This window comes from Eleutherodactylus coqui, chromosome 3 (genome assembly GCF_035609145.1).
Source record: "Eleutherodactylus coqui strain aEleCoq1 chromosome 3, aEleCoq1.hap1, whole genome shotgun sequence".
Lineage (NCBI taxonomy): Eukaryota > Metazoa > Chordata > Amphibia > Anura > Eleutherodactylidae > Eleutherodactylus > Eleutherodactylus coqui.
Genome location: NC_089839.1, coordinates 35,621,760 through 35,644,431, shown reverse-complemented (window position 1 = coordinate 35,644,431; position 22,672 = coordinate 35,621,760). Strand labels below are relative to the sequence as shown.

Here is a 22,672-nt window from a genome sequence, read left to right as displayed (position 1 = left end):
GGGGGGCGGGGGGACTGCAAAGCAATTACTTGCGTAAGGCAAATCCCCGAATGCTGCCATCAGCCCCGCTCCACTTCCCCTGTTTTTTTTCCACTCCAATTATGCCTTGACCTGATTGTCTGTCATGAAAGATGAAGCTTTCCATCCGGTTGGCCATTCAGATAATTTTAGAGATCAGCAGCTTTGATGATACAAGAATGACAAAGGGAACGCTCGCCGGATACGAAGCGCCAGGCGTACTCACGGCGGACAGTTGGGCACAACATCTGACAACAATTAAACAGGCAGTCATGGTGCTCGCCGAGATCCGTGCCATGTGACCGCCTCGACGGGCTGTGAACGGGTACAACTTCCCCAACATCTGCCCCGCATGTAGACTGCTTGTACCAGATTCCATCAGACTCTTTGGAGTTCTATCACATCTGGCGACTATTTATACCAAAGTCACCGCTGCCGCCTACGAGTCCGAGACCGCGGCCCTATGGTAGATCCATATTATGTTGCCCATTACGTGCCAAAACGTTATATTCAAGGGCTCGTTCACAGTCACTCATTCGTTACAGTGGTAAAAACAGAATGGCTGGACCCCGCTGACTATAATGGGGTCCGCCCGCATCCCATTATGCCCTCCGGCATGTTTCAGGATGAAATAGCGCCACATGCTACGTAGGCACACTGTGTGCTGCAGTACAGGGTTCGTACCATGTGCATGAGCTCTTAAAGGGCTTTTACTATTGATGATCTATCTTCAGGATAAGCTATCAATAGTAGATTGGTGCGGGTTTGTCTCCGTCGGTCAGCTGTTCGCCAGACGGGTGTGTTCGTGCATTGATCTGATTTCTGCAGGTAGCAGACAGCTCCGTTCCCACTGTAGTGGCCCAGCTTGGTATTGCAGAGCATTTTGTTTAGCCCCGCGGCGCAAAACCGTGGGTGTATCCTGCTCCGTCTGTGGGCTTGAGCCCTAACTCATGTTATTAATCTTTTGATATGCAACTAAAAACAAACAAAAAAAAAAAGTCAGCACTTTCAGCAAATTAATTCAAGGGTTTTTCCAGGGAAATACTATTGATGACCCATCATCAGGAAAGGTCATCAATAGTTGATCAGCCGGGGTCTGACGCCCGGGACCCCGACCGATCAGCTGATCACACAGAGGTCGGAGCGGAAGCCTCCACGATGACCACCACTGTGTAGTGGCCGATGCTGGTAACTGCAGCCATGGCTCTCATTTAAAGCACTGGCCACTACACGGAGGTCGGGGTCCGAAGCGACAGACCCCAGCCGATCAACTATTGATGACAGGTCATCAATAGCATTTCCCTGGAAACCCCTTTAAATGCGAAGGTGCAACAAATACAGTAACAGAAACACATGCCTCAACACTCCAAATACGTAAATTTAACAACTGTTCTTTTGATCAAAACATGTGGGCCCATCCGTCAGTGTGAACAAAGACGTCATCTCAACGTCCTTATTTGGTACGAATCGGCGGCAGAATTCACCCTTTCAATAAAAAAGGTGAAATCTGCTGGGAATTCCCAGCAAAAATCGCATCAAAATACGCACCAGATGACGCAGATAAACATCAAAATCCACAATAAGTGAAACTCCCCTTAGGGCTCATGTCCACGGGCAAAATATGATTTAAGATCCGCAGCGGATCTCCCGCGTGCGGATCCGCATCCCATAGGGATGCATTGACCACCCGCGGGTAGATAAATACCCGCGGATCGTCAATAAAAGGGATTTAAAAAAAAATGGAGCATGGAAAAATCCGGACCATGCTCCATTTTCGTGCGGGTCTCCCGCGGGGACGGCTCCCGCGGGCTTCTATTGAAGCCTATGGAAGCCGTCCGGATCCGCGGGAGACCTAAAATAGGAATTTAAAGTATTTACCATCCGGCGCGGGCGGGGAAGGTCAGCTGTTCCTCACGGCCGCATCTTCCTTGCTTCGGCTCGGCGGATGTGCCCGGCGCATGCGCGCGGCACGTCGGCGACGTGCCGGCGACGTGCCGCCGGCGTCAGGAATTCATCCGCCGGCCGAAAATGAAGATCCGGCCGTGAGGAACAGCTGATCTTCTCCGCCCGCGCCGGATGGTAAATACTTTTAAATTCTTATTTTCAGCGCTCATGTCCGCGGGGCAGGAGGGACCCGCTGCAGATTCTCCATGTAGAATCTGCAGCGGATCTGATTTTCCCCGTGGACATGAGGCCTTAGAGTATGTTCACACAGCGGAATCGCCATGGAATCTTCTGTTGCGAATTCAGCGCCGAAGTGCCATGTCAAAATCCGTAGCCTACTGCCATGATTTTTTGGACGCGGAATTAGCCCTGTCAATGCGGAATTGTCACAGGTCACTTCTTGATGCGCAAATGTGATTTTGTGTGTTGCGATTGCATACATGGACTGGGACAAATTTCGCATGCAGATCCTCATCAAAAACCATGACACAAAAGCGCAGCTTTTAAGACGCTGAATTGGCTGTGGAAATTGCGCAGTGAGCTCCGCCGTGTGAACCTGCCCTTAAAGTGTCTTGACACATCGTTAATTTGCAGCAATTCCATCCTTTCAAATACATTCAAGCCGGAGGGGTGAAATCTTTTGCAGACCTACACCAAAATCAAAGAGATGACGGTCAGCTGTCACGGGATCCGGCAGGGAAAGTATCGCTTACCTGTTGGAGTAGTTTGTTTTTTTAGCGCCCCCAAAAACCAACAGGCGACTATCGGTATATTTCAAGACCGTCAATTTACTCTGAATGAAGACATGAAGAGTTCTCCAGTTCGCTCCTCCTCCATTGAACTAGAAAGCCTACAGGCGGCAAATAACGTCTACGCCGCAATGGCCATGCGAGATTTACACCGCGGCACGGATTTTTCCCGCGCCAATCCTTGTACAATTCCCCCTTCTACTGTACTTTTACAGCGTGCGACGGAATGAAGGGAGATTGTTTTTCCTCCGTGCTTACAACTTGAAGAAACTTGTCGTCAGTAGGTGATAGTAGGTGTGGAAATCAGTGAAAAGAGGCCCGGAGGGAGAAGAAACTGTGCAAACACATGTGAAAGCGAGGCTTCTGTGCGGATCCAACCTGTAATTATGACTGTTAGTATAAATAGCTGTGAGGACAGTGGGCTGCTATGAGCATTTCACTATAAATAGGGGAAGCCGAGCAATAATTTTAAGCAAGTTAATACAGGTCAGTGGAGGAGGAAGGGTGGAAGTGACTGATGGCTGTACGCAGGGGCGCAGGACTTTTACATTTAGTAACAAAGCATTCTGCCAAATAAATCCCGACACGGATGACGGCCCGTAACGAGAATCGGGTGCCCGTGGCGATCACCTAAGCAGCTGTGCATCCACTAACTCCAAGCAACTAACCTTCATATGTTGCCGATTTGCACCAATCTGCAACAAAGTACAGAACATTCCGAGAGAAGGGAGTTTTATTAACCCCGTTCAGGATTGGAATCCCCCCCCCCCCCCCGATGCAATGTGCAGCTTTAGGCCTCATTCACAATGCACAAACCATGACCAGCGGATCCCTATGGAGAAGAATGCGGTCAGTCGGGCTTTTAAATGAGACCGCTGTTATTCTGGAGAATCTACTGCTCTATTTCGTGCTGATCGGCTCCAGAGGCATTAATCCATTAAAGACCTTGGTCCTGGGCTTTAATCTCGGCCGGTAGCAAAAATATGGCGCAGGATTAAAGCTCCTGCAATTAAGCAGGAGTAGGTCGGGTCCTCGGCTGTTATTGACAGCCGAGGACCCAGAGGAGAAGACGAAAGCAGTTTTTAACTGCTTCCGCTTTCTTGTGCAGGCTATGTTGTAAGTTCCGCTGTTCGACTCAGTAATGACTTGACCAAGGGGTGTCCCCTGCCACAGCAGGGCTGAGGGGTCCTAGCAGACTCTTATCAGCTCTGTTAGTGACTATTGTTACTACAGGGGATGTTTTCCCCTGTAACCGGGGCTCCTATGGATGCGGCTCCTATGGATGCCCCAGCTACTGTGGGAAAGTATGACAAAAAACAAAACGACAATGGGAATTGCACCCTGTCATCACAGACTATACAAATTATATAGCCAAACGTTCAAAACAAGATAAGGAACCCATTCCTGTACTTTATTTTAGCGTAATACACTAATTTAAAAAATAAACTGTAAATTTTAAAAAAACGGGAAGGAAAAGAGAAAAAAAAAAGGAGGGAAGAAAAATAATGAAAATCCCCGTGTGTCATGGAAAAGAGGGGGAAAAAAAAAAAAAACAACAAAAATATTACTAGTGGAAGGTTTGGTTGTCTGCGGAGTGCGCAGCTCCACAAGCGCACAATAAATCACATATTGTGGTTGAGGTATCTGAATGTGTGATGAGTCTGCTGCAGAAAATCCACAAAGCCTGCCTGCATTGTACGCCGATCGCTGGGGATTTCGCCCTACGCATCACAAACTGCAAAAATCAGCGAAAATCTGTAAAAAAAAAAAAAATTCTGCAGATTTCAAAATCCGCGTCAGCGGTCAGTTTACACGTGGAAGAAAAATCTGCACAAAGTAGATGAGATTTGTTAAAACCTAAATCCCTCATCCGGTACGCAGGCTTCCTGCAAAGCTTGTCTATAGAGAAGACTACGGCCGGCGTCACCCGCGAGGGAAAAATCACGCGAGACGCACAGATGTGAGCGCTATTCTTGTGAACGGGGTCGTACGCACCAGAGAAACATTGCAGCAAGTCCCGTCTTTGGGCGTATCATCGCATCGCCCGTTGTTGTCGGCGGTGGCGCCGTGCCATATTCAGGCGCACGCGGTGCCATGTGAGGTTTTCCAATTGAAGACAACGGGAGAAACTCCGCCATCCATTGTGCAAGTGGGAGATTGGTACAGCAGATTCGCCCCTTGCGCAGCCTACGCTGCGGAAACACGCTCGAGTAGAGACTTGTAGCAGCTGTGCGTTTGCTTACGGCGGGTTTACACAACTTGGCGTTACTTGGGGGGTCTGTAGTGGGTAAGATGCACAGAAATTTCACGTACAAAAAAACCCCCAAAAACCCCGTTTTCTTCAATGGCGTAAGATTGTGTTCACAAGTGGCGGTCTTCATCCACGATTAAAAGTCGCATTGAAAAAGGTTTTTTTTTTTCTTTTTTTTTTTAAATCCACATCTATTTTTAAAAACCGCATACGGCTTTTAAGAATACACGCCGTTTTAAAGAAAGCCACGCCTGAGCGCACTCTTCTATACGTACACGATTTTTCTCTTGTCCTATTATTGGGAGATTCTGTTTGAGAATCAACCATTATTTCCTACAGGAGCCAGAAAAAATAATAAAATTTTAAAAAGGCGCAAGAGATTTTCACAAGACCGCAATGCGTTTTTCGAATGCATCAGAATCGCATTAAAAAAAAACACTGATCCGATTTTTTTTTTTTGCCGCGCTCACCTGTTAGAATATAACCTTGTTGTTTGGATATTGCGCTTGCCAAAATGCGAATTTCACAGCGAATGCGAATTTTAAAATTAAAACAAAAACCTCGCTTTTGAGATATTGCGATCTCCATGCCTGTGAAACGACTGCAAGCGATTCCCATAGGCTTTAATGTATATATATATATATATATATATATATATATATATATATATATATATATAAATAACTCGCATTGCACTGCAGCGCACGGCGTACAAGTGCCACGCAATTTTTTCCCCCGCAGTCCCAGAAGTCGCAGACGATTTCTCCCCGCAGCGCCGCTCACGCGAATAAATCTATTCCAAAGAATGGATTTCATCATCGCACAAAACGCATTTTTGGTCCGTGAAAAATGCCCTGTAACTCACTGCCTGTGTGTTTTGCGTGTCTGTGCGCCATTTATGCAAATGATGCCTCCGTGTTCATACAGGAAAAAATAATTTCTTGTTTCCTGACAATATGCGTGAAAAGTGCAGCGGATCTGCCCTGCGAAACACATCTGCGCTATGTGTGTAAAATACGCTAGTAAGGCCGGCTGCACACGGCGGGTCAGACTCTGCCGCAGCCGGCATCCGCGCGTACGTTAACTGTACTGCGGATGGTCCGCACGGCGAGCCGTCGGGCACGCACGGTCCAGTTGTTTGCAGAACCCTGCTTTTTGCGGACGGGCCGCGGATCAGACGGCTACCATTGACTTCGATGTAAGCCATCCGTGCGGAATCCGCACCGCACGCTGCGACTTCTCCTCCGCGAGCGGAAAAGCGCGATCGATTTCCGCTGATGTAGAGGAAATCTCGTTCTGCCATAGCATACCATGGGCGGTATTTGCTACGGAGCCCGGAGGTGGACGCCCGCAACGCAAATCCAGCCGGCCGAACACGGGCCAAAGATACTCTGGTGTGACTCCGGTATCGGCGCACCGACATATACGTAAGGCGTTGCGTGAATAACGCCTTTTTACCACTGCGCGAGTCGGAGGTGTGCAGCCACGAGCGATTTTACACTGCGAGACGGCGAATCATACAGCCCGTCATGCGCGGTCTGAGGTAGTTTACGTTAATTTCCCGCTCTGACGCAGTAATGGCGTACGCACTGCGTTTATTACCCGCCCATAGAGCATAACAGCGCTCTGTGGCGCATAATACACGGTTAAATAGAGCATGCTGCATTCTTTTTTACGCAATCTGGGGGGGGGGGGGGGAAGAGTATCACCCGAGAAGCCATACTATATTTTTATTATTTCACAAGCCCCTCTGTGAGGGGAGCCATGCAGTGCGGCGCCACAGGGCTGCTGTGTGACAGAGCCGCCATGTAGGTGTGAGCAGCCCTTCATGTGAGGGGGGAGCGCACAGGCGTCGGCCATGGCGCGCTGGGCCGTGTGACAGGATCCTGGGAAGAGGCCGCACATTTATGAATGGCCGTGGTCACGTGACCAGGAGCCGCCGCCGCTCTATTCACAAATCCCGGCCGCGGCCGTCCCCTCCTCCTGCTATGGCCGACAAGGTGGGGGAGGGCCGCGGGCTGCAGCTGCCGGAATCTTGCCGGGGTGGGTTATTTATGAATGAGCAGTGCAGCGGTGTGTAATCCATACGGGTCAATAGAGAAAAGATGGCGGCCGGGTGGGGGGAGAGAGAAAAGGGGGGGGCTGGTGTCTTGTGTTTACAAACAGACGTTTGGTACTAATAGACCGTGCCATTCTCCTATAGGGCGACAATCCTACAGGTACGCGGGGGCGGTCGCCATATCTGTCCAAGAACCACGCCATTCTGGATGGGAGCGCGATTCCTTGCCCCAAAACAGGGCAGGCAGCAGTTTTTTTTGTTTTTTTTTAAAACTCGCAGCATTATTACGAAGAAAAATATAAATAGGTAAAAAACGCTTATTTTCAGGCGCCAGTTCTGTCCGTATCGCCATCTGACGGAAGAACACGCAGAAAAATCCGTGCGTGCGAACGAACCCGTTGAAATCAAATCAGTTCTACCCGCTGCGTATTGTGCGCACAAATATGGTGTGCATTGCGAGACGCAAATAATAGTTTGTATTTTGGTGCAACGGGTCACATCGCAGCACGTTCTGCCCCCCCCATAGAGTTTTATGGGGACTGCTGCCACGCAAAAAAAATTTAGACTGTTGCGTTTTGGTCTTTTTTGTGCTACCGAAACGCGCAGGAAAAAAGCATGCGCATGTGAATGAAGGCATTGGAATCAGTGGGTTCTGTTCTCTATTGCGCGTGCAAATCCACCTGACCAGGTGCCGCGGTTGGGAATAACGGGCGTACGGTTTTACGCATACACAACTCGAGAGACTCGGGCACAGCTGGCATCAGACACCAGTCTACACAGACGTTGACATGCATTAGCGTTTCTTACTTTTTGGCTCGCCCTCAGACATGCGCAGTACAGATTTTCTTTTAAACTCCTGCTTCTACAGCGGAATCCGCGGCCTGTTTGCAGTGACATTTGCGGACAGGCCTCAGGTCGGACGGCTGCCACTGACTTCAATGGACCGCGAGAAAAATGGAGCATGCTGCGATTTTTACTCCGCGAGCAGAAACCGCAATTGTTTTCCGCTCGTGTGCGGAAGAATCACTTTGGCAGTGCATGCTACGGGCGGTATTGGCCGCGGGATCCGGATATTCCGGCATTTAACCCCTTACAGCATTGATGAACTATCCTCAGAACAGGTCCTCAACAGTCGATGGAAGGAGAAAGAAGGGGGGGGGGGGTCACAGATTGCTCACTCTAGGACCTGTAGGTGTGCCTTTGCGTGGACGACCCCTGTAAGCTAAAGGATCCAGATAATATCAGCCGTCATTTCAGTCTGATGTGTTCCCTTTTATTAGGGAGGAGTTAAAGGGGTTTTCTGGGACTTTTACTAATCGATGACCTATCTGCAAGATTGGTCATCAGTTGATCGATGGAGTCCCCGCCGGTCGGCTGGCCCACTGTCAGTGCGGTCCATACTGTAGCGACCCGATCTTACACTGCAGGCACAGCTCCCCTTGAATTCCATGGGAGGTGTGCCTTTACCACCAAACAGGTCTGCTGCAATGCGCATAGCACTATCTGCTGCCAGCTCTGCAGACTGGGAGATCAGCTGATCGGTGGGGATCCTGAGCAGCAGACCCCTGCTAATCAAGTTCGGAGGACAGATCGAAATAAAGTCCTGCCAAAATGTGAAGCAACAAATTGTGCCATCAGCAGGTATCACCCCCTTCCCCCATGGAGCTCAGCAATGGGAACTTCCATAGACCCCAGTAGAAAACACCCCACAAAGTTCTACAGAGCCGCCTGGAACGCGTCAGACAGTTGCTCTACTAAGGACTACATGCGGGACGTTCAGGCGGTCGGGAGTAGTTGCTGTATTCTTCACCAGCAGGACCTGAGGACGAGGCTGGAATGGGGACTTCCTAGAAAGTTTAGTAACTTCATCTCCATATAAAGAGCTGGAAACGGAGGAGGAGACGGATTCTACAACCACTTTATTGCCAGATGTTCATTCACGGCCTCCCAGCGCTGCACAGACTACTCATATATCCTTACCTACCAGCCAGACTATATCTGGGGCGTCACTGAGGTGCAGTAAACCTACAAGTAATCCGCAGCGAGACTTGTCAAGATATTCCTAAGGGTAAGCCCGTCTCCCCTCGCTTTCCACAGCAAATACGCTGGACATCAACGGTGACCGAATCCTCACCGAAATGGTGCCGGATCGGATCTACCCTTTGTATTTCAAGAGTTGAAATCCACAGCCCCCTTCACAAGAGCTTATGCATATTTGCATCACATTTTTGTGCATTTGCACTTTCAAGTCATTTATTTATTACCCCCCACCAAGCTGGGTACTCATTTTACCAACCTCGGAAGGATGAGTTGACCTTGAGACGGCCACCTGAACCAAGGGGAGATTGAACCTGCAACCTTCTGGTCATGAGCAAGAGCTTAGGACTGCATTTATGCTGCTTTAGAACACTGCGCCCCACATGAGCCTCCACCCACGAGGCTCTATAAAACGTGTATATGCGCTGTAGCATGGAGTACTGTCTATGGGGTCACAATGTACCTCACTGTGCCCCCTATTCCATATGGAGAGGACCCCAACTGAAATAGAAAAACAAAGCAAAAAAAAAAAAAAAGTTGCATACTAGCTGCCACAGATAATAGAATGACATGCAAAGTGCCTACAACTTTCTAAGGAACACAATTTATGAGCAGGTTCCCCTGGGAGGAGTTTTACACGCAGATCCGATATTTGTATTCGCACGCGCCATTTTTTTTTTTTTTTTTACCCAACAGAAAAAAAATGCCAGGCAGTAATAATACATTTTAAAAGGGGTCGTCCCGGACTTTACTGCGGATGATGACCTGTCCTGAGGATGATTGATCGAGGGAGGTCCGCCACCGATCCACTTTTTGCCAATCTGACTGTCATGGCGGACAGCTCTGAAGTGTAGCGGCCGGGGGTTGGTATTGCACTGAATTCAGTGGGAGCTGCACCTGCAATACCAAAGAGTTGTTGGACCGCAGACAGAGCCGGCTCTGTCCGCAATGACAGCAAGTCAGATGGTCACTGGGGGTCTCGAGCGGCAGACCCCTGCCCTGCCAAGAAATAGTGACGTCCCGGAAACCATTCAACAATGACAGCTAAACAGAGAGAAACCCGAGCAGCAGAGCCCCCTACCCAAACCCAACCAACTAGGGTTTCGAGGCATGACCTCCCCATAGACAGAGGAGAGTGTCCGCAGCGGAAACTGCGCCAAAATTGATGTTGTGGATTTGAATGCCGTGCTGCATGTCAGTTTCCGCAGCGGACCGTTACAGCATGTGAACGAGATTTCTGCAAACCTCATCCATTCTGTGCTTAGTCTCAGGTTTGGAAATGTCACGGAATGTTGGTGCGGAGCGTTCACACAGAGATTCCGTGACAATTCCGCCCGGTGTGAACCCAGCCGTGAAGCCACTTAGGGTGAAGTCCCACGAGCGTGTAAAAACCTCTCCTTTTATTTCACGCAGACCGTGTGGAAAAACGGATGTGTGAATTGGCACACTGACTACTGTATGTCTAGTCCGTTGTAGAAGTGGCCGCAAAATACGGTCGTGTGAATTAACCCTTAAGCACACTTTGGGGTGTAGTCAGGCAGTCCTCCTACAAATTAGCTTAGGATTGACTAAGCCTGGGTTCACACAGGGCGGATTTGCCGCGGATTGCCGTTGCATATCCGCACTGCGGCAAAACCGCTGCATATCCGCACTGCGGCAAAACCGCTGCGTTTGCAGTGCAATGCAGCACAAATGAGGTTTGGAAAAAAGCTGTTCTCACAGGGCAGATTTTTTCCGCACAGCCGCAGTGCGGAAATGCAACTGCGGCGCGGTTTTAAAAGAAGCAGCATGTCCATTCTTCTGTCTTTTCCGCAACGCTTTTTTGTCCATAGACCTCTATGAACGTAGCCAAATCCGCACCAAAATACGCCGCAAAATGTAAAAAAGCGCTGCGGAAAAAAAACGCTCAAAATTAACCTTTGAAGCGGTTTTGCCGCAGAAGCAGTTCTTCTGCGGCAAAACCGCAACGGAAAAAACCACGGCAAATCCGCCCTGTGTGAACCCAGCCTAAAGGTTACCTTTACGCAGGATGACCGGCGTGCGCATAAACGACCATCATACCGCTGCTTTTATACACAGGAGCAATAGTCGTTCTGCGAATGGCGGCGGAGCGCGCTGCGTATCGCTCCAGCCGCCTGCCTCTGTTCACAGTAAAGAGGCAGTTGCAGAAATATGGATCGCCTTCTGTTTACACGGCCGACAGGCGAGCAAAAAACCAAGCAACTCCAACAAATGAATGATGTTATTTTTGCACTTCTACACGGGACAATTATTGCCCGAATGCGCCATTTCCAGTGATTATTTGGGCAATAATTATGTTGTATAAACAGGTACCATAAGGCCGGATTCACGCAGGCGTATTTGAGCGCAAAAATGTACATGAGCAATAGAGAATAGAACTCATTGATTTCACGAATTTTCCTGCGCATTTAGGTCGCGCAAAACACAAAAAAATGCAGCCTGTTCTATTTCTCTAAGCATTTGCGCACAAAAATTCCCCATAGTAGTCAACGGGGCGGGGAAGCGTTGGTGCGCGAATATGCGCGTAATACGCTAGGAGGTATATAAGCGTAATATGCAGTTTAATTCCTCTGGAAAAAGCCCACATCTGGATCTCATTAGACTAATTAGCCATTCCAGTCCGCGTGTCTTTCTTTGTCGCGTGCGGATGAACGTGCCTTGTGGGTTCAAAAAGTGCCAAGAGCGCGCACAAAAAGCATAAAACACTACGCTCATGCGTGCGCAAGCGTGTAAAGGGGCCTAAGGGCTCTCCCACAAGTGTTTTCTCACTACGTATTTCGCGCCGGGTTATGCGGTAACAAACGTTGCATTACTTTCAGTTTTATCTCACGCTTCTAGCGAGCAAAATATGTGCGCCAAAGAAAAAAAATAGCCGCACGCATTATCTTGGTGAGTATTACGCACGCACACACGCCAAGATAGTAGATGGGGATTGCGTACTGCTGTGTGTTCTTACGAGGAACATACGCACGCAGTGTGCTACCGGAAAACGGTCGCGCGAGAGCCCCAAGTCAGGTTTCACGCAGGCGATAAAATCGTGCAATTTTCCTGCGATGCGAGAGCACGTGGAAACGGAGAATCGTCAAACCCGCGGTTCTCTTCACATTTGCAATGTTTTCACTCATGTGATGCGGCAGGAAAAAAGTTTACAAAAATTGCCCGCGTTTTCCTATAAAGCCTTCATTTTACCGCATCGTAATGCATCAACGTGCTATTTTCGGGCGATGCGATTTTAAAACTAGTCGCAGCAATGTTCTTGCGAGAAAAAGCAGCGCTGACGCCCAGAAATCTTATAAGAAATTTACGATATTGCCGCGATTTTCTAGTGGCGATATCACGATTGCCCGTGTGAAACGACCCTGAGGCACGTTTCCTCTAATTAGTATACAGCGCGTTAATGACACCATCGACGCTACACATTCACGTTTCAGGGTCATTCACTTCAGCATCCAAAGTTCCTTTCAGACCCCCCAAAAGCAGGAAGCCAGTACATGAGAGCGTGCGCGAGATATGCTGTCATATGCGCCATACGCCACAAAAACGCTGCGTTTTACCATACGCTCGTGTGAGCCTGCCCTCGGGCGTGAGGACAACCTCACACGGACGGGTCGGATTTCACACGCAGGAACCCACAGAGGAATCCGGCGCTAAACGCGGCCGGCAAACCTGCGTACCTTTACTTTTCTGTATTGCGCCGTCGCTAGTCAATGAGGCGGATACCTGGCGGCCTATCCGCAATGTCATTTGTGAATGACCGCGAACAGATAGCTTCCATCGACTTCAAATAGAAAACGCTGTAATTGAAAATCCATTCGCAGAAATCACAACCGGTATCCGCTCATCTGAGCGGATATGCGAATGTTCTATTCTTTCAATGCGTGTGGAATACCACAGATCTTCCTCACGGGTGACGATCCGCAATAGAAATCCAGTCATGTGAGACCAGCCATACAGTGGCACATGTTGCTCCTAGGGTGCCATACCGACACACATGCCATGGTGGGGCCCTCTATGTACATTTGGTAGTGTTAAAGCGTAATATGAACACGGCCATGTCGGCGAATACAATAGGCAGTAGGCAATGATATAACTGGTCGCCGTTAGCAACCGCACGCGTCTGGTGAACCATTACGATAAAATTCTGCTTAGACACAAAAAGAGTTGGAACAAACATCAGAAATCGACCCCAAAACAATCTAAAAGCACCTGCGGCAAATTTGGCTACCTGGCGATCAGGCCGAGCCGGAATGACCCCCACGACATAATAATACGTCCGATATCAGCAACAAGGACAAGCCGCACCTCATCCCCCCTCAGGGGCTCTCCATGCGGCCAACAGACTCCGTAATTACCAGGTAACTAAATGCCTGCAGGCCTACAGCTAACCAAACATGGCGTCCTGTGCCCGGACAGTGAATGCTGCCAGGTGGTGAGGGTGCGAGATACTCCGCAGCGGCTGCGCTCTAATCTGCTATCTTTTTGTGAATGGCGGTGGCTGCTCTGGGTTTAGTTCACTTCCTGAGGTAAAGTCACATTCACCACACCTGACACACACCGCACTACTTCCTCCGAAGCTGGGTGACGCTGCCCACGTCATGGCCGCCTCACGGGTATCACCCAGCTCTCCGGGAGCCCTGAACGGCAGCGACACGTAGAAAAAAGCCTAATGACGGCTCCGTCCCGGTGGCCATATTGGTCGTCACTCGCTTTATACATTGTTTTTACAACAGTGGATTTGAGGAGGAAACCACTAATTTCCAAAAATTTGGATCTAAGCAACCGGTTACAAAGGGCGGCGATCCCTCCGGCCGGCGTCACACGGCGATAAAGTTGCATGTTGCGAGAGCGAGTGGAAACGGAGAATTACGAAACCAATCATTTTCAATGGTTTCCTTCACATTTGTGATGTGGAGGGTCAAAAAGAATGCGGTGTTTTTTGTTTTTTTTATCTCCCATGTTTCCCTATATGTTCCCTTTATATCGCAACGCACGAACTTGCAATTTTCGTGCGACGTGTTTTTAACATTCAAAAGTCTTATTGGCTTTTGCGCTAAAAAACAAAAAAAATCGTGGGGGGGTGGGGAAGAAAAAAAATGCAAGCAGCGTTACGCTCAAGAATCGTGGGAAGAAAGACGCAGCTTTCTCGCAATATATAGCGATTGCCCGCGTGAAACTTCACATGCGCCGCTCTCACACGAGCGTTTTAACGGGCATCGAAACGCCCGCTAAAAATGCTGTACTGAGCTGCATTGATTTCAACAGGGCTTCTCGGACAAGCAATTTAGCGCGGCGTTTCTAACAGCGCACTAAGTGAACGCCGTTGCAGCCTCGTAGCGCTTTTTTTAAACGCAACTCATCAGCCATTGCAACGATAGGGGGCGCTAAAACTGCTGCCAACCACATTTATAAAACGCTGTTCGAAAATGCCGCGTTTAAGCAAACACCTGTGTGAAACTAGCCTTATGGATGGACGTGCCCACCCACGCGGTCCCCCCTGCAGCCGGACGTGCCCACCCACGCGATTCCCCCCCCCCCCCGCGGCCGGACGTGCCCACCCACGCGGTCCACCCCGCGGCCGGACGTGCCCACCCACGCGATCCTCCGCGGCCGGACGTGCCCACCCACGCGATCCTCCGTGGCAGACCACAGATACAATATCACACAGCAGCTGATACATAGAATGGATATGTAATTATTCACATAGCACATATATAATAAGTCACTTTCTACTATACGTAGATAACAAATGTAACAAAAAGACCATAAATATAGCGCAGCGCGCTCCCACGGACCCAAGACCGCCACGGAACAAGTGCCCGGTAGAGTACACTGAATCTGTTCTTACAAAAGCCGATGATAGGCTGCAGTAGTACGCCACGCCGGGGGATATAGAAAACATATCATAGCCATGCAGAGTATATATCATATCGGCTTATTATATGGCACGACCTGCATATCCATATCCGTGTACAGGAACGTACGACGCAGGAGCCACAACCAGACCTCCGTCCCACGGAGCGCCACATCCACTACACCGCATATGACACCCCGAGCAGATATCCGTATTATCGAATATATCGTCGCACGCTGCAATACTCACATCAACAGGTGAGACGTCCGCGCACAAAGTATACAAAAGTCGCGCATCCATTATACATAACAACGGCAGCTTCCTGAAATCTCATAAGAGGTTCTGCAGCAGCATTGAATTGCAAACACAGGGGACACGCATCAGGACGTTTTCGCCGTGCGCCGTATGTCACGGGACGGCTACAGAACATAGGACAGGTGTAGGCGGTTTGATTTTGGCGTACGGCAAACCGCTCGTAAAAATACCGATTTCTTTGTGCCGTGTACGCGGCACCGTCCGCTATAGTCTGCCCGCCTCACCTGTCGCCAACTTTCTTTATTATTGTACGAAGTAGGTAATGGCGATCAGCAGGTAATTAGGTTGCCCTGATACATGTGCCCTGGCATGCTCCACTACAATGTGGGCACACAACTTCCATTCCTTCTACAGGCAGGAGCTGCCACAGGTTGCCATCTGATGCCCCTGGCATTGGTAGCATGGCAACAGCTCTGCAGGCCGATGCATGCCACCCCGAGGCTGCACACCGTGCCATGCTGCCTGCAGGACGAGCACGTAGGAGCCCACATCTGCAGCAATGCAGCCAGGGGAGGGGAGCACCCCGAGAAGGAGGGGGTCGGCACTTACTCCTCAGGGGGGGCTTCCTCGCTCATCTTGTCCCGATCACCGTCGTCTTGCACCCGCCTCGGGGGGCTCCGAGCGGCTCATCTTGTAGCTAGCTGTCCCCCGGCTTGTCGTCCTCCTTCTCCCGTGTACGAGCGGCGGCTGCGGCGGCGTGCAGCTCCCGGGGACTGGCTTATTATAAGCAGGCGGCTGCAGCGCCCCGCCCGTGTGGCTGCTGGTGGTGGCCCCGTCCGAGCCCCATCTCCTGTTACTCCATGTTGGCTCCGGCTCTGCCAGGCTCTGTGTACAGTAGATGTGAGCGCTTCTCACCCGCCGCAGGGACGAGGAGGAGAGAGGGAGACGGAGAGGAAGTGGGGCGGAAGCGATGACGTCACCCTCCCCAGCAACAAGCAGCTGCGAGGACACGGGGAGGAGGAGGGAAGAGCAGACGGCACACGGACGGGGGAGGGAGGAGAGCAGGGGGAAGAGCGGGGGGACAGCACTGGGGAAGAGAGAGCAGGGGGAAGAGCGGGGGACAGCACTGGGGAGGAGAGAGCAGGAGGGAAGAGTGAGGGGACAGCACTGGGAAAGGGAGAGCAGGGGGATAGCAATGGGGAAGGGAGAACAGGGGGAAGAGTGGGGGCAGAGGGAGGTGGAAAGCACTGGGAAAGAGAGAGCAGGGGGAAGAGTGAGGGGGACAGCACTGGGGAAGAGGGAGCAGAGAAAGAGTGAGCAGAAGAAAGAATGGGGAGAGAAAGCACGGGGTTTGGGGGGCCAGGGTAGAGAGAGCAGGGGGAAGAGTGGGGTGGAAAGCAGCGGGGAAGAGAGAGCAGGGGGATAGCACTGGGGAAGAGAGAGCAGGGGGGAAGAGTGGGAGGACAGCACTGGGGAAGGGAGAGCAGGGGGGAGAGGGAGCAGGGGGTCAGCACTGGGGAACAGAGAGCAGGGGGGAAGAGTGGGGGGACAGCACTGGGAAAGGGAGAGCAGGGGGAAGAGCGGGGGACAGCACTGGGGAAGAGAGAGCAGGGGGAAGAGCGGGGGACAGCACTGGGGAGGAGAGAGCAGGAGGGAAGAGTGAGGGGACAGCACTGGGAAAGGGAGAGCAGGGGGATAGCAATGGGGAAGGGGGAAGAGTGGGCGGCAGAGGGAGGTGGAAAGCACTCGGAAAGAGAGAGCAGGGGGAAGAGTGAGGGGGACAGCACTGGGGAAGAGGGAGCAGAGAAAGAGTGAGCAGAAGAAAGAATGGGGAGAGAAAGCACAGGGAAGTGTGGGGGGCCAGGGTAGAGAGAGCAGGGGGAAGAGTGGGGTGGAAAGCAGCGGGGAAGAGAGAGCAGGGGGATAGCACTGGGGAAGAGAGAGCAGGGGGGAAGAGTGGGAGGACAGCACTGGGGAAGGGAGAGCAGGGGGGAGAGGGAGCAGGGGGTCAGCACTGGGGAACAGAGAGCAGGGGGGAAGAGTGGGGGCCGGGGGAGAGCGGAGAACAGCACTGGGGAAGAGTGGGTGCTGGGGAAAGAGAGAGCAGGGGGAGGATTGGGTGAACAGCACTAGGGGTAAGAGAGAAGGGGCAAGGGAAAGCACTGGGTGAAGAGTGGGGTTACAGCACTAGGAAAGAAAGAGTGGGGGGGACAGAACTGGGGAAGAGACAGTGGGGAAAGGGCGGGGAGGGGAAAGCACTGGGGAAGAGTGGGGGGACAGCACTGGGGAAGAGAGAGCAGGGGAAAGAATGGGGGGGAGCACTGGGGAAGAGAGAGCGGGGGATAGCACTGGGGGAAGAGAGCAGGGGGACAGCACTGGGGGAAGAGAGCAGGGGGACAGCACTGGGGAAGAGAGAGCAGGGGGACAGCACTGGGGAAGAGAGAGCAGGGGGACAGCACTGGGGAAGAGAGAGCAGGGGGACAGCACTGGGGAAGAGATAGCCGGGGGACAGCACTGGGGAAGAGAGAGCAGGGGGAAAAGTGGGGGGACAGCACTGGGGAAGGAAGAGTGTGGGGCCGGGGGAGAGATAGCAAGGGGAAGAGTCGGGTGGAAAGCATTGGGGAAGAGAGAGCAGAGGAACAGCACTGGGGAAGAGTGTGTGTGTGTGGGGAAAGCACTGAGGAAGAGAGAGCGGCAGGACAGCACTGGGGAAGGGGAAGAGCGTGTGGATAGCACTGGGGAAGAGTGGCAACCGGGTAAGAGAGAACAGGGGGTACAGGACTGACCAAGAGTGTGGGGGGGGGGGGGCGGAGGAGAGAGAGCAGGGGTAAGAGCAGGTGTACAGGACTGGCCAAGAGTGGCGGGGCCGCAGGAGTGTGACAGCACAGAGCGGGGGGAAGAGTGGGGAGTACAGGGGAGAGTGGGAGGGGTGCACAGTGCTGCAGTAAGAACAGGGCCAGTGAAGAGAGTATAGGGCTGCAGAAAATTGGGGATACAGGGCTGGGCAAGAGAAGAGAAGGCCTTGGGACAGGGATGGGTAATGAGTGAGTGAGGGTACAGTGCCAGGGGAAGGGAGAAGAGAGTACAGGTACAAGGTAGGGTAAAAAAGGGAGAGCGGTGGGGAACAGGGCAAGGAGACAGAAAGGAAAGGGGGCAGGGTACAAGAGAAGGGAGGGCAAAGGGGTACAGGGCCAGGAAATGGAAGGGAGAGCAGGGTACAGGGCTGGGGGAAGAGGAGAGAGCCTGTGGGTAAAGGGCCAGGGAAGAAGGAAGTAGTATAGGGCTGGGGGACAGCAGGGGTAGGGGGCTGGGCAAGAGGGGAGAGCAAGGGTAAAGGGCAAGTGGAAGAGGGGAGAGTGGGGGGGCTACCAGACCAAGGGGAGACCGGGGATACAGTCCCGGGGAACAGAAGGGAGAGCAGAGGTATAGGGGTGGTAAGAGAGGGAAGAGCAAGGCTACAGGAAAGAGGGAAGGGTTGGGTGAGAGCGCTGGTATGGAGCTGGGCAAGAGAGCTCCTTTCTTCCTCTTAAAGGGCCACTCGGTTGATTTTTCTTTATTGATCCATCATGTAGCTATTCCCCCAACCTGTGTGTGTATATATATATATATATATATATATATATATGTCAGCTATTGCTACCGTGACAAAATTCCTGGCGCCTTTTCCCTCATAGTCATGTGATCCCAATTCTGACCAGCTCAGATCTACTTGGGGGTTATAGATTCATTTTCTAGTCAATTTCACAACCATGCTGTTGCACAGTTCTACTACAGCAACTCTGTTGAGGCAGAGACATGTACTCCTGTCACACTTACTGATGATGAGCGCTCCTGTCACACAGTTATAATAGAGGAGACCTGTTATAGATAAGAGTAAAACTGAAAGTAAAAAATCTAACTCAAGATGGTGGCTGAAAGAAGGCTGCACTGCTTGGAAGTGCCTGGCAATTAGGTGAGGGGGTAGGGATGTGAAATATATTTTTACCAGAGTAGCCTTTTAATTTGTTTTTATTGATTTTTTTTTAAACATGCCACACATTGATACAGTAGAATATCAGCACCGTATACATAACAACTACACGTAACAAACTATAGATCGCTCCTTCATGTAGAATATCGCATAGAAATAATTTCTACTTCATTTCATAATATTGCAGGTAGGGAGGGGGGTGAAGCCTCAATAGCTATGGGGAACATCACACATCGCAATAAACATGGGAGTCAAACAGAAAAACTGAACACTTTTCTAGATGTAAAACTTAATTATCCTTTGAGGCTGAAGAATCCCTGATCTTATAAGAAGAGTCTGGGTCCTGCATAAGGCCTAATGCACACGGGCATATTAGCATTGCTGGATCTGGAGCTCCGGCTCCCACAGCAAATACAGCCCATAGGACATGCATTGAGAAAGGCATTTCCATGCCTACGAGCGGAAATCAACTGTCATAATCCACTCACCCTTGATGTCCTGGCTCTTTTCTCTTCATTCTTAAAGGGGTTGTCTCACGCCGAAACAGGTTTTTTTTTTATTCAATAGGCCCCCCGTTCGGCGTGAGACAAACCCAAGGGATGGGTTAAAAAAAAAAAAAAAAGTTTATTACTTACCCGAATCCCCGCGCTGCAGCGACTTCTTTCTTCCTTTACCAAGATGGCCACCAGGATCTTCACCCACGATGCACCGCGGGTCTTCTCCCATGGTGCACCGTGGGCTCTGTGCGGTCCATTGCCGATTCCAGCCTCCTGATTGGCTGGAATCGGCACACGTGACGGGGCGGAGCTACGAGGACCAGCTCTCCGGCACGAGCGGCCCCATTCACCAGGGAGAAGACCGGACTGCGCAAGCGCGTCTAAAAACGCCAGAAGACAGCGAATTTAGACGGATCCATGGCGACGGGGACGCTAGCAACGGAGCAGGTAAGTGAATAACTTCTGTATGGCTCATATTTAATGCACGATGTATATTACAAAGTGCATTAATATGGCCATACAGGAGTGTATAACCCCACTTGATTTCACGAGACAACCCCTTTAAAGGGTTTCTATCATTAGAAAACAAAAATTCTATATTTACCTATTCCTCCCCATCACTCTTTTTACCGCTATTATCCTGGCTCCTGCAGTCCCTCCAGGTCACCTTACCTCCAGCCACCCGATTCTTCTTCTTCCGGTGATGAAGCGTCCATTCTCTGCAGTCTCCTTCCTGCAGGTCAGTGTAGGTTACGTCACTAGTGATGTAGTGTTCATAGTAGGGAGTGCCGAGCTATTTCCAAGACTGTGCATGCGCGCTGTCTCTCTGCAATAGTATATGAACTCTCGCGGGGAGACAGCCTCTCAGCAATAGATCGGCATTCCTTGCTAGGCAGTGAACATTACGTCACTAGTGACATAGCCTACACTGACCTGCCGGAAGAGGAATGCAGAGAATGGATGCTCCACAACAAGAAGAAGAGGATCCGCCGCCTGGAGGTCAGGTGACCCGGGGCACTGGAGAAGATCAGTGAGGGAAGATGCGGTAAGAAGACAGCCTGGGAAGGATTAGGTAAGTATTGTTTTTTGTTTAAATGACAAAACCTTTAAGGCCGCTGTCACACTGTCATTAGCAAATCACCACGTTCAAAGCGTTTTTTAACATATCCTATCTTGATGGCTGATGAAGTGCGTTAAAAAGCACTCAAACGCACGAAAATAGAGCAGGCGGGGTTCGAACACTAGTCTGCGAGGCCCCATTGAAATCAATAGGAACGCTTAACAGCGTTTGGTGTTTGGCGCGGTGTTTGAAACGCTGTACTAAACGTCATAAAAAGTGTGCTGTGTGAGAGCAGCCTTGGTCACTGGTCACATCAGGGGCGTAACTATAGAGGGTGCAGGGGATGCGGTTGCACCCGGGCCCAGGAGCCTTAGGGGGCCCATAAGGCCTCTCTGCTCCATATAGGGTCCCCAGTACTATGAATAAAGCATTATAGTTGGGGGCCCTGTTACAGGTTTTGCATTGGGGCCCAGAAGCTTCAAGTTATGCCTCTGTGCAGCATGGTTTAGGTATGGGTACGGGTACAGATACAGATAGAGGAGGGGGGGGGCCTGCTCACCTTTTGCATCAGGGCCCCTGAGCCTTTAGTTACGCCCCTGGGTCACATTGTTCACTCTCCGTTATGGGTGGTTCTAGACGGAACGAGTATCCCTCCCGTGCTTTCATACAAGAGCAATAGTCGTTCAGTGAATGGAGGCGGAGCGCGATCTATTCCAGAGGCCCGCCTCTATTCACTGCAAACAGTTATTCAAAGAAGATCTGCACGGTCCGCTGCGGGTAAGTTTATTTTTATTTTCAGCCCTCATGTCCGCGGGGCAGGAGGGACCCGCTAGGGATTCTCCATGGAGAATCCCTAGCGGGCCTGATTTTCCCCGTGGACATGAGGCCTTAAGGTGTTCCCTGAAGCGGCAGCAGCTTCTTGCATTCCCACCTGATCTATTATTGCCCTACACACTGCTGTGTCCCCAGACTAATATGTTCGGGGTCTCTCCACCTATCTGCAACACCCCAGAGGGGTGACCCTGGGCACCTGGCTAGCGTGAAGAGCTGGGAGGGTGAAGTGCTGACATGGTACAGTGGCACTTACCATGCTCTGGTCCCGGAGGGATGACACGCAACCAAGGCCAGTGTAGATTGCAGCCAAGCTTCGACACTCCTTTGGCTGGGAGTGCCAATAAGGGGATGAGGGGGGTATTAGATATCACGTCGTGACGCCACCGTTCCCACACACCGTTAATCTAAGTGGCGAAGTAATAACACGGAGACTTGTGTATAGTACCTCGGGTCCACAGGAACGGCTAAGGCCCGGTAAAACTTTACTTGAATAAACAGATACAGGTACAATTCACTTGCAGCAATTACAAGCTAGGGCTCAGAGGTTGGGAGGAAACATAGGAACAATACGGCCCTATAGTCCACGTTATCTATATGTCACGGTCCTGGAATTTGGGAGCACTCCGGAGGAGGCAAAAGGTAGGGATCCCTCCACATTCACTCTGGCAGACACAATTACTCTGAAATATGGCGTAGCCTAGATGCACCCCGCACAGCATCCACGTGGGTGTCACAATTACGTACCTCTGTGTGGTGATCCTAACAGCGGACGGCCACACAGGAAAAATGCCTGTAGTGTGAACGGGTACCTTTTTTTTAGTAAACTGGGGGTAATGCGCTCTCTATCTGGAAGGGACTCACTCCTCTCGCATCCACTCTCCTTTCTCTCCTTCTCCTCCATCTTCACCAACATGGAAGCTAAAGGTGCTTCCATGTGGCTCTGTGTTAGCACTCGCTCCTCTTGGGGATGGAATTGAAGATGGACTTTCCTTCCCGCTCTCAGACACTCACTTTTATAACCTCACTTGTACCACATGACACAGTAGGATAGATACATTCAGCAGCAGAGCTGACAGGCAAAGATTGTATGGGAGTTAACCCTTCAGACGCTGCAGCTGTGCAACAC

At 51.0% G+C, this 22,672-nt stretch overlaps 1 protein-coding gene across 1 annotated transcript in view; it reads right to left on the bottom strand.

Moving 5' to 3' along the window:
* The window catches only part of SPRED2 (sprouty related EVH1 domain containing 2), an 81,433-nt gene extending 65,297 nt beyond the window's left edge, over nt 1–16,136 (bottom strand). Inside the window, exon 1 of the mRNA XM_066595479.1 lies at nt 15,795–16,136. Coding sequence (XP_066451576.1) covers nt 15,795–15,820 — 26 coding nt within the window. The 5' untranslated portion in view covers nt 15,821–16,136. The remainder of the gene's footprint in view (nt 1–15,794) is intronic.
* Nucleotides 16,137–22,672: the final 6,536 nt, after the last annotated feature.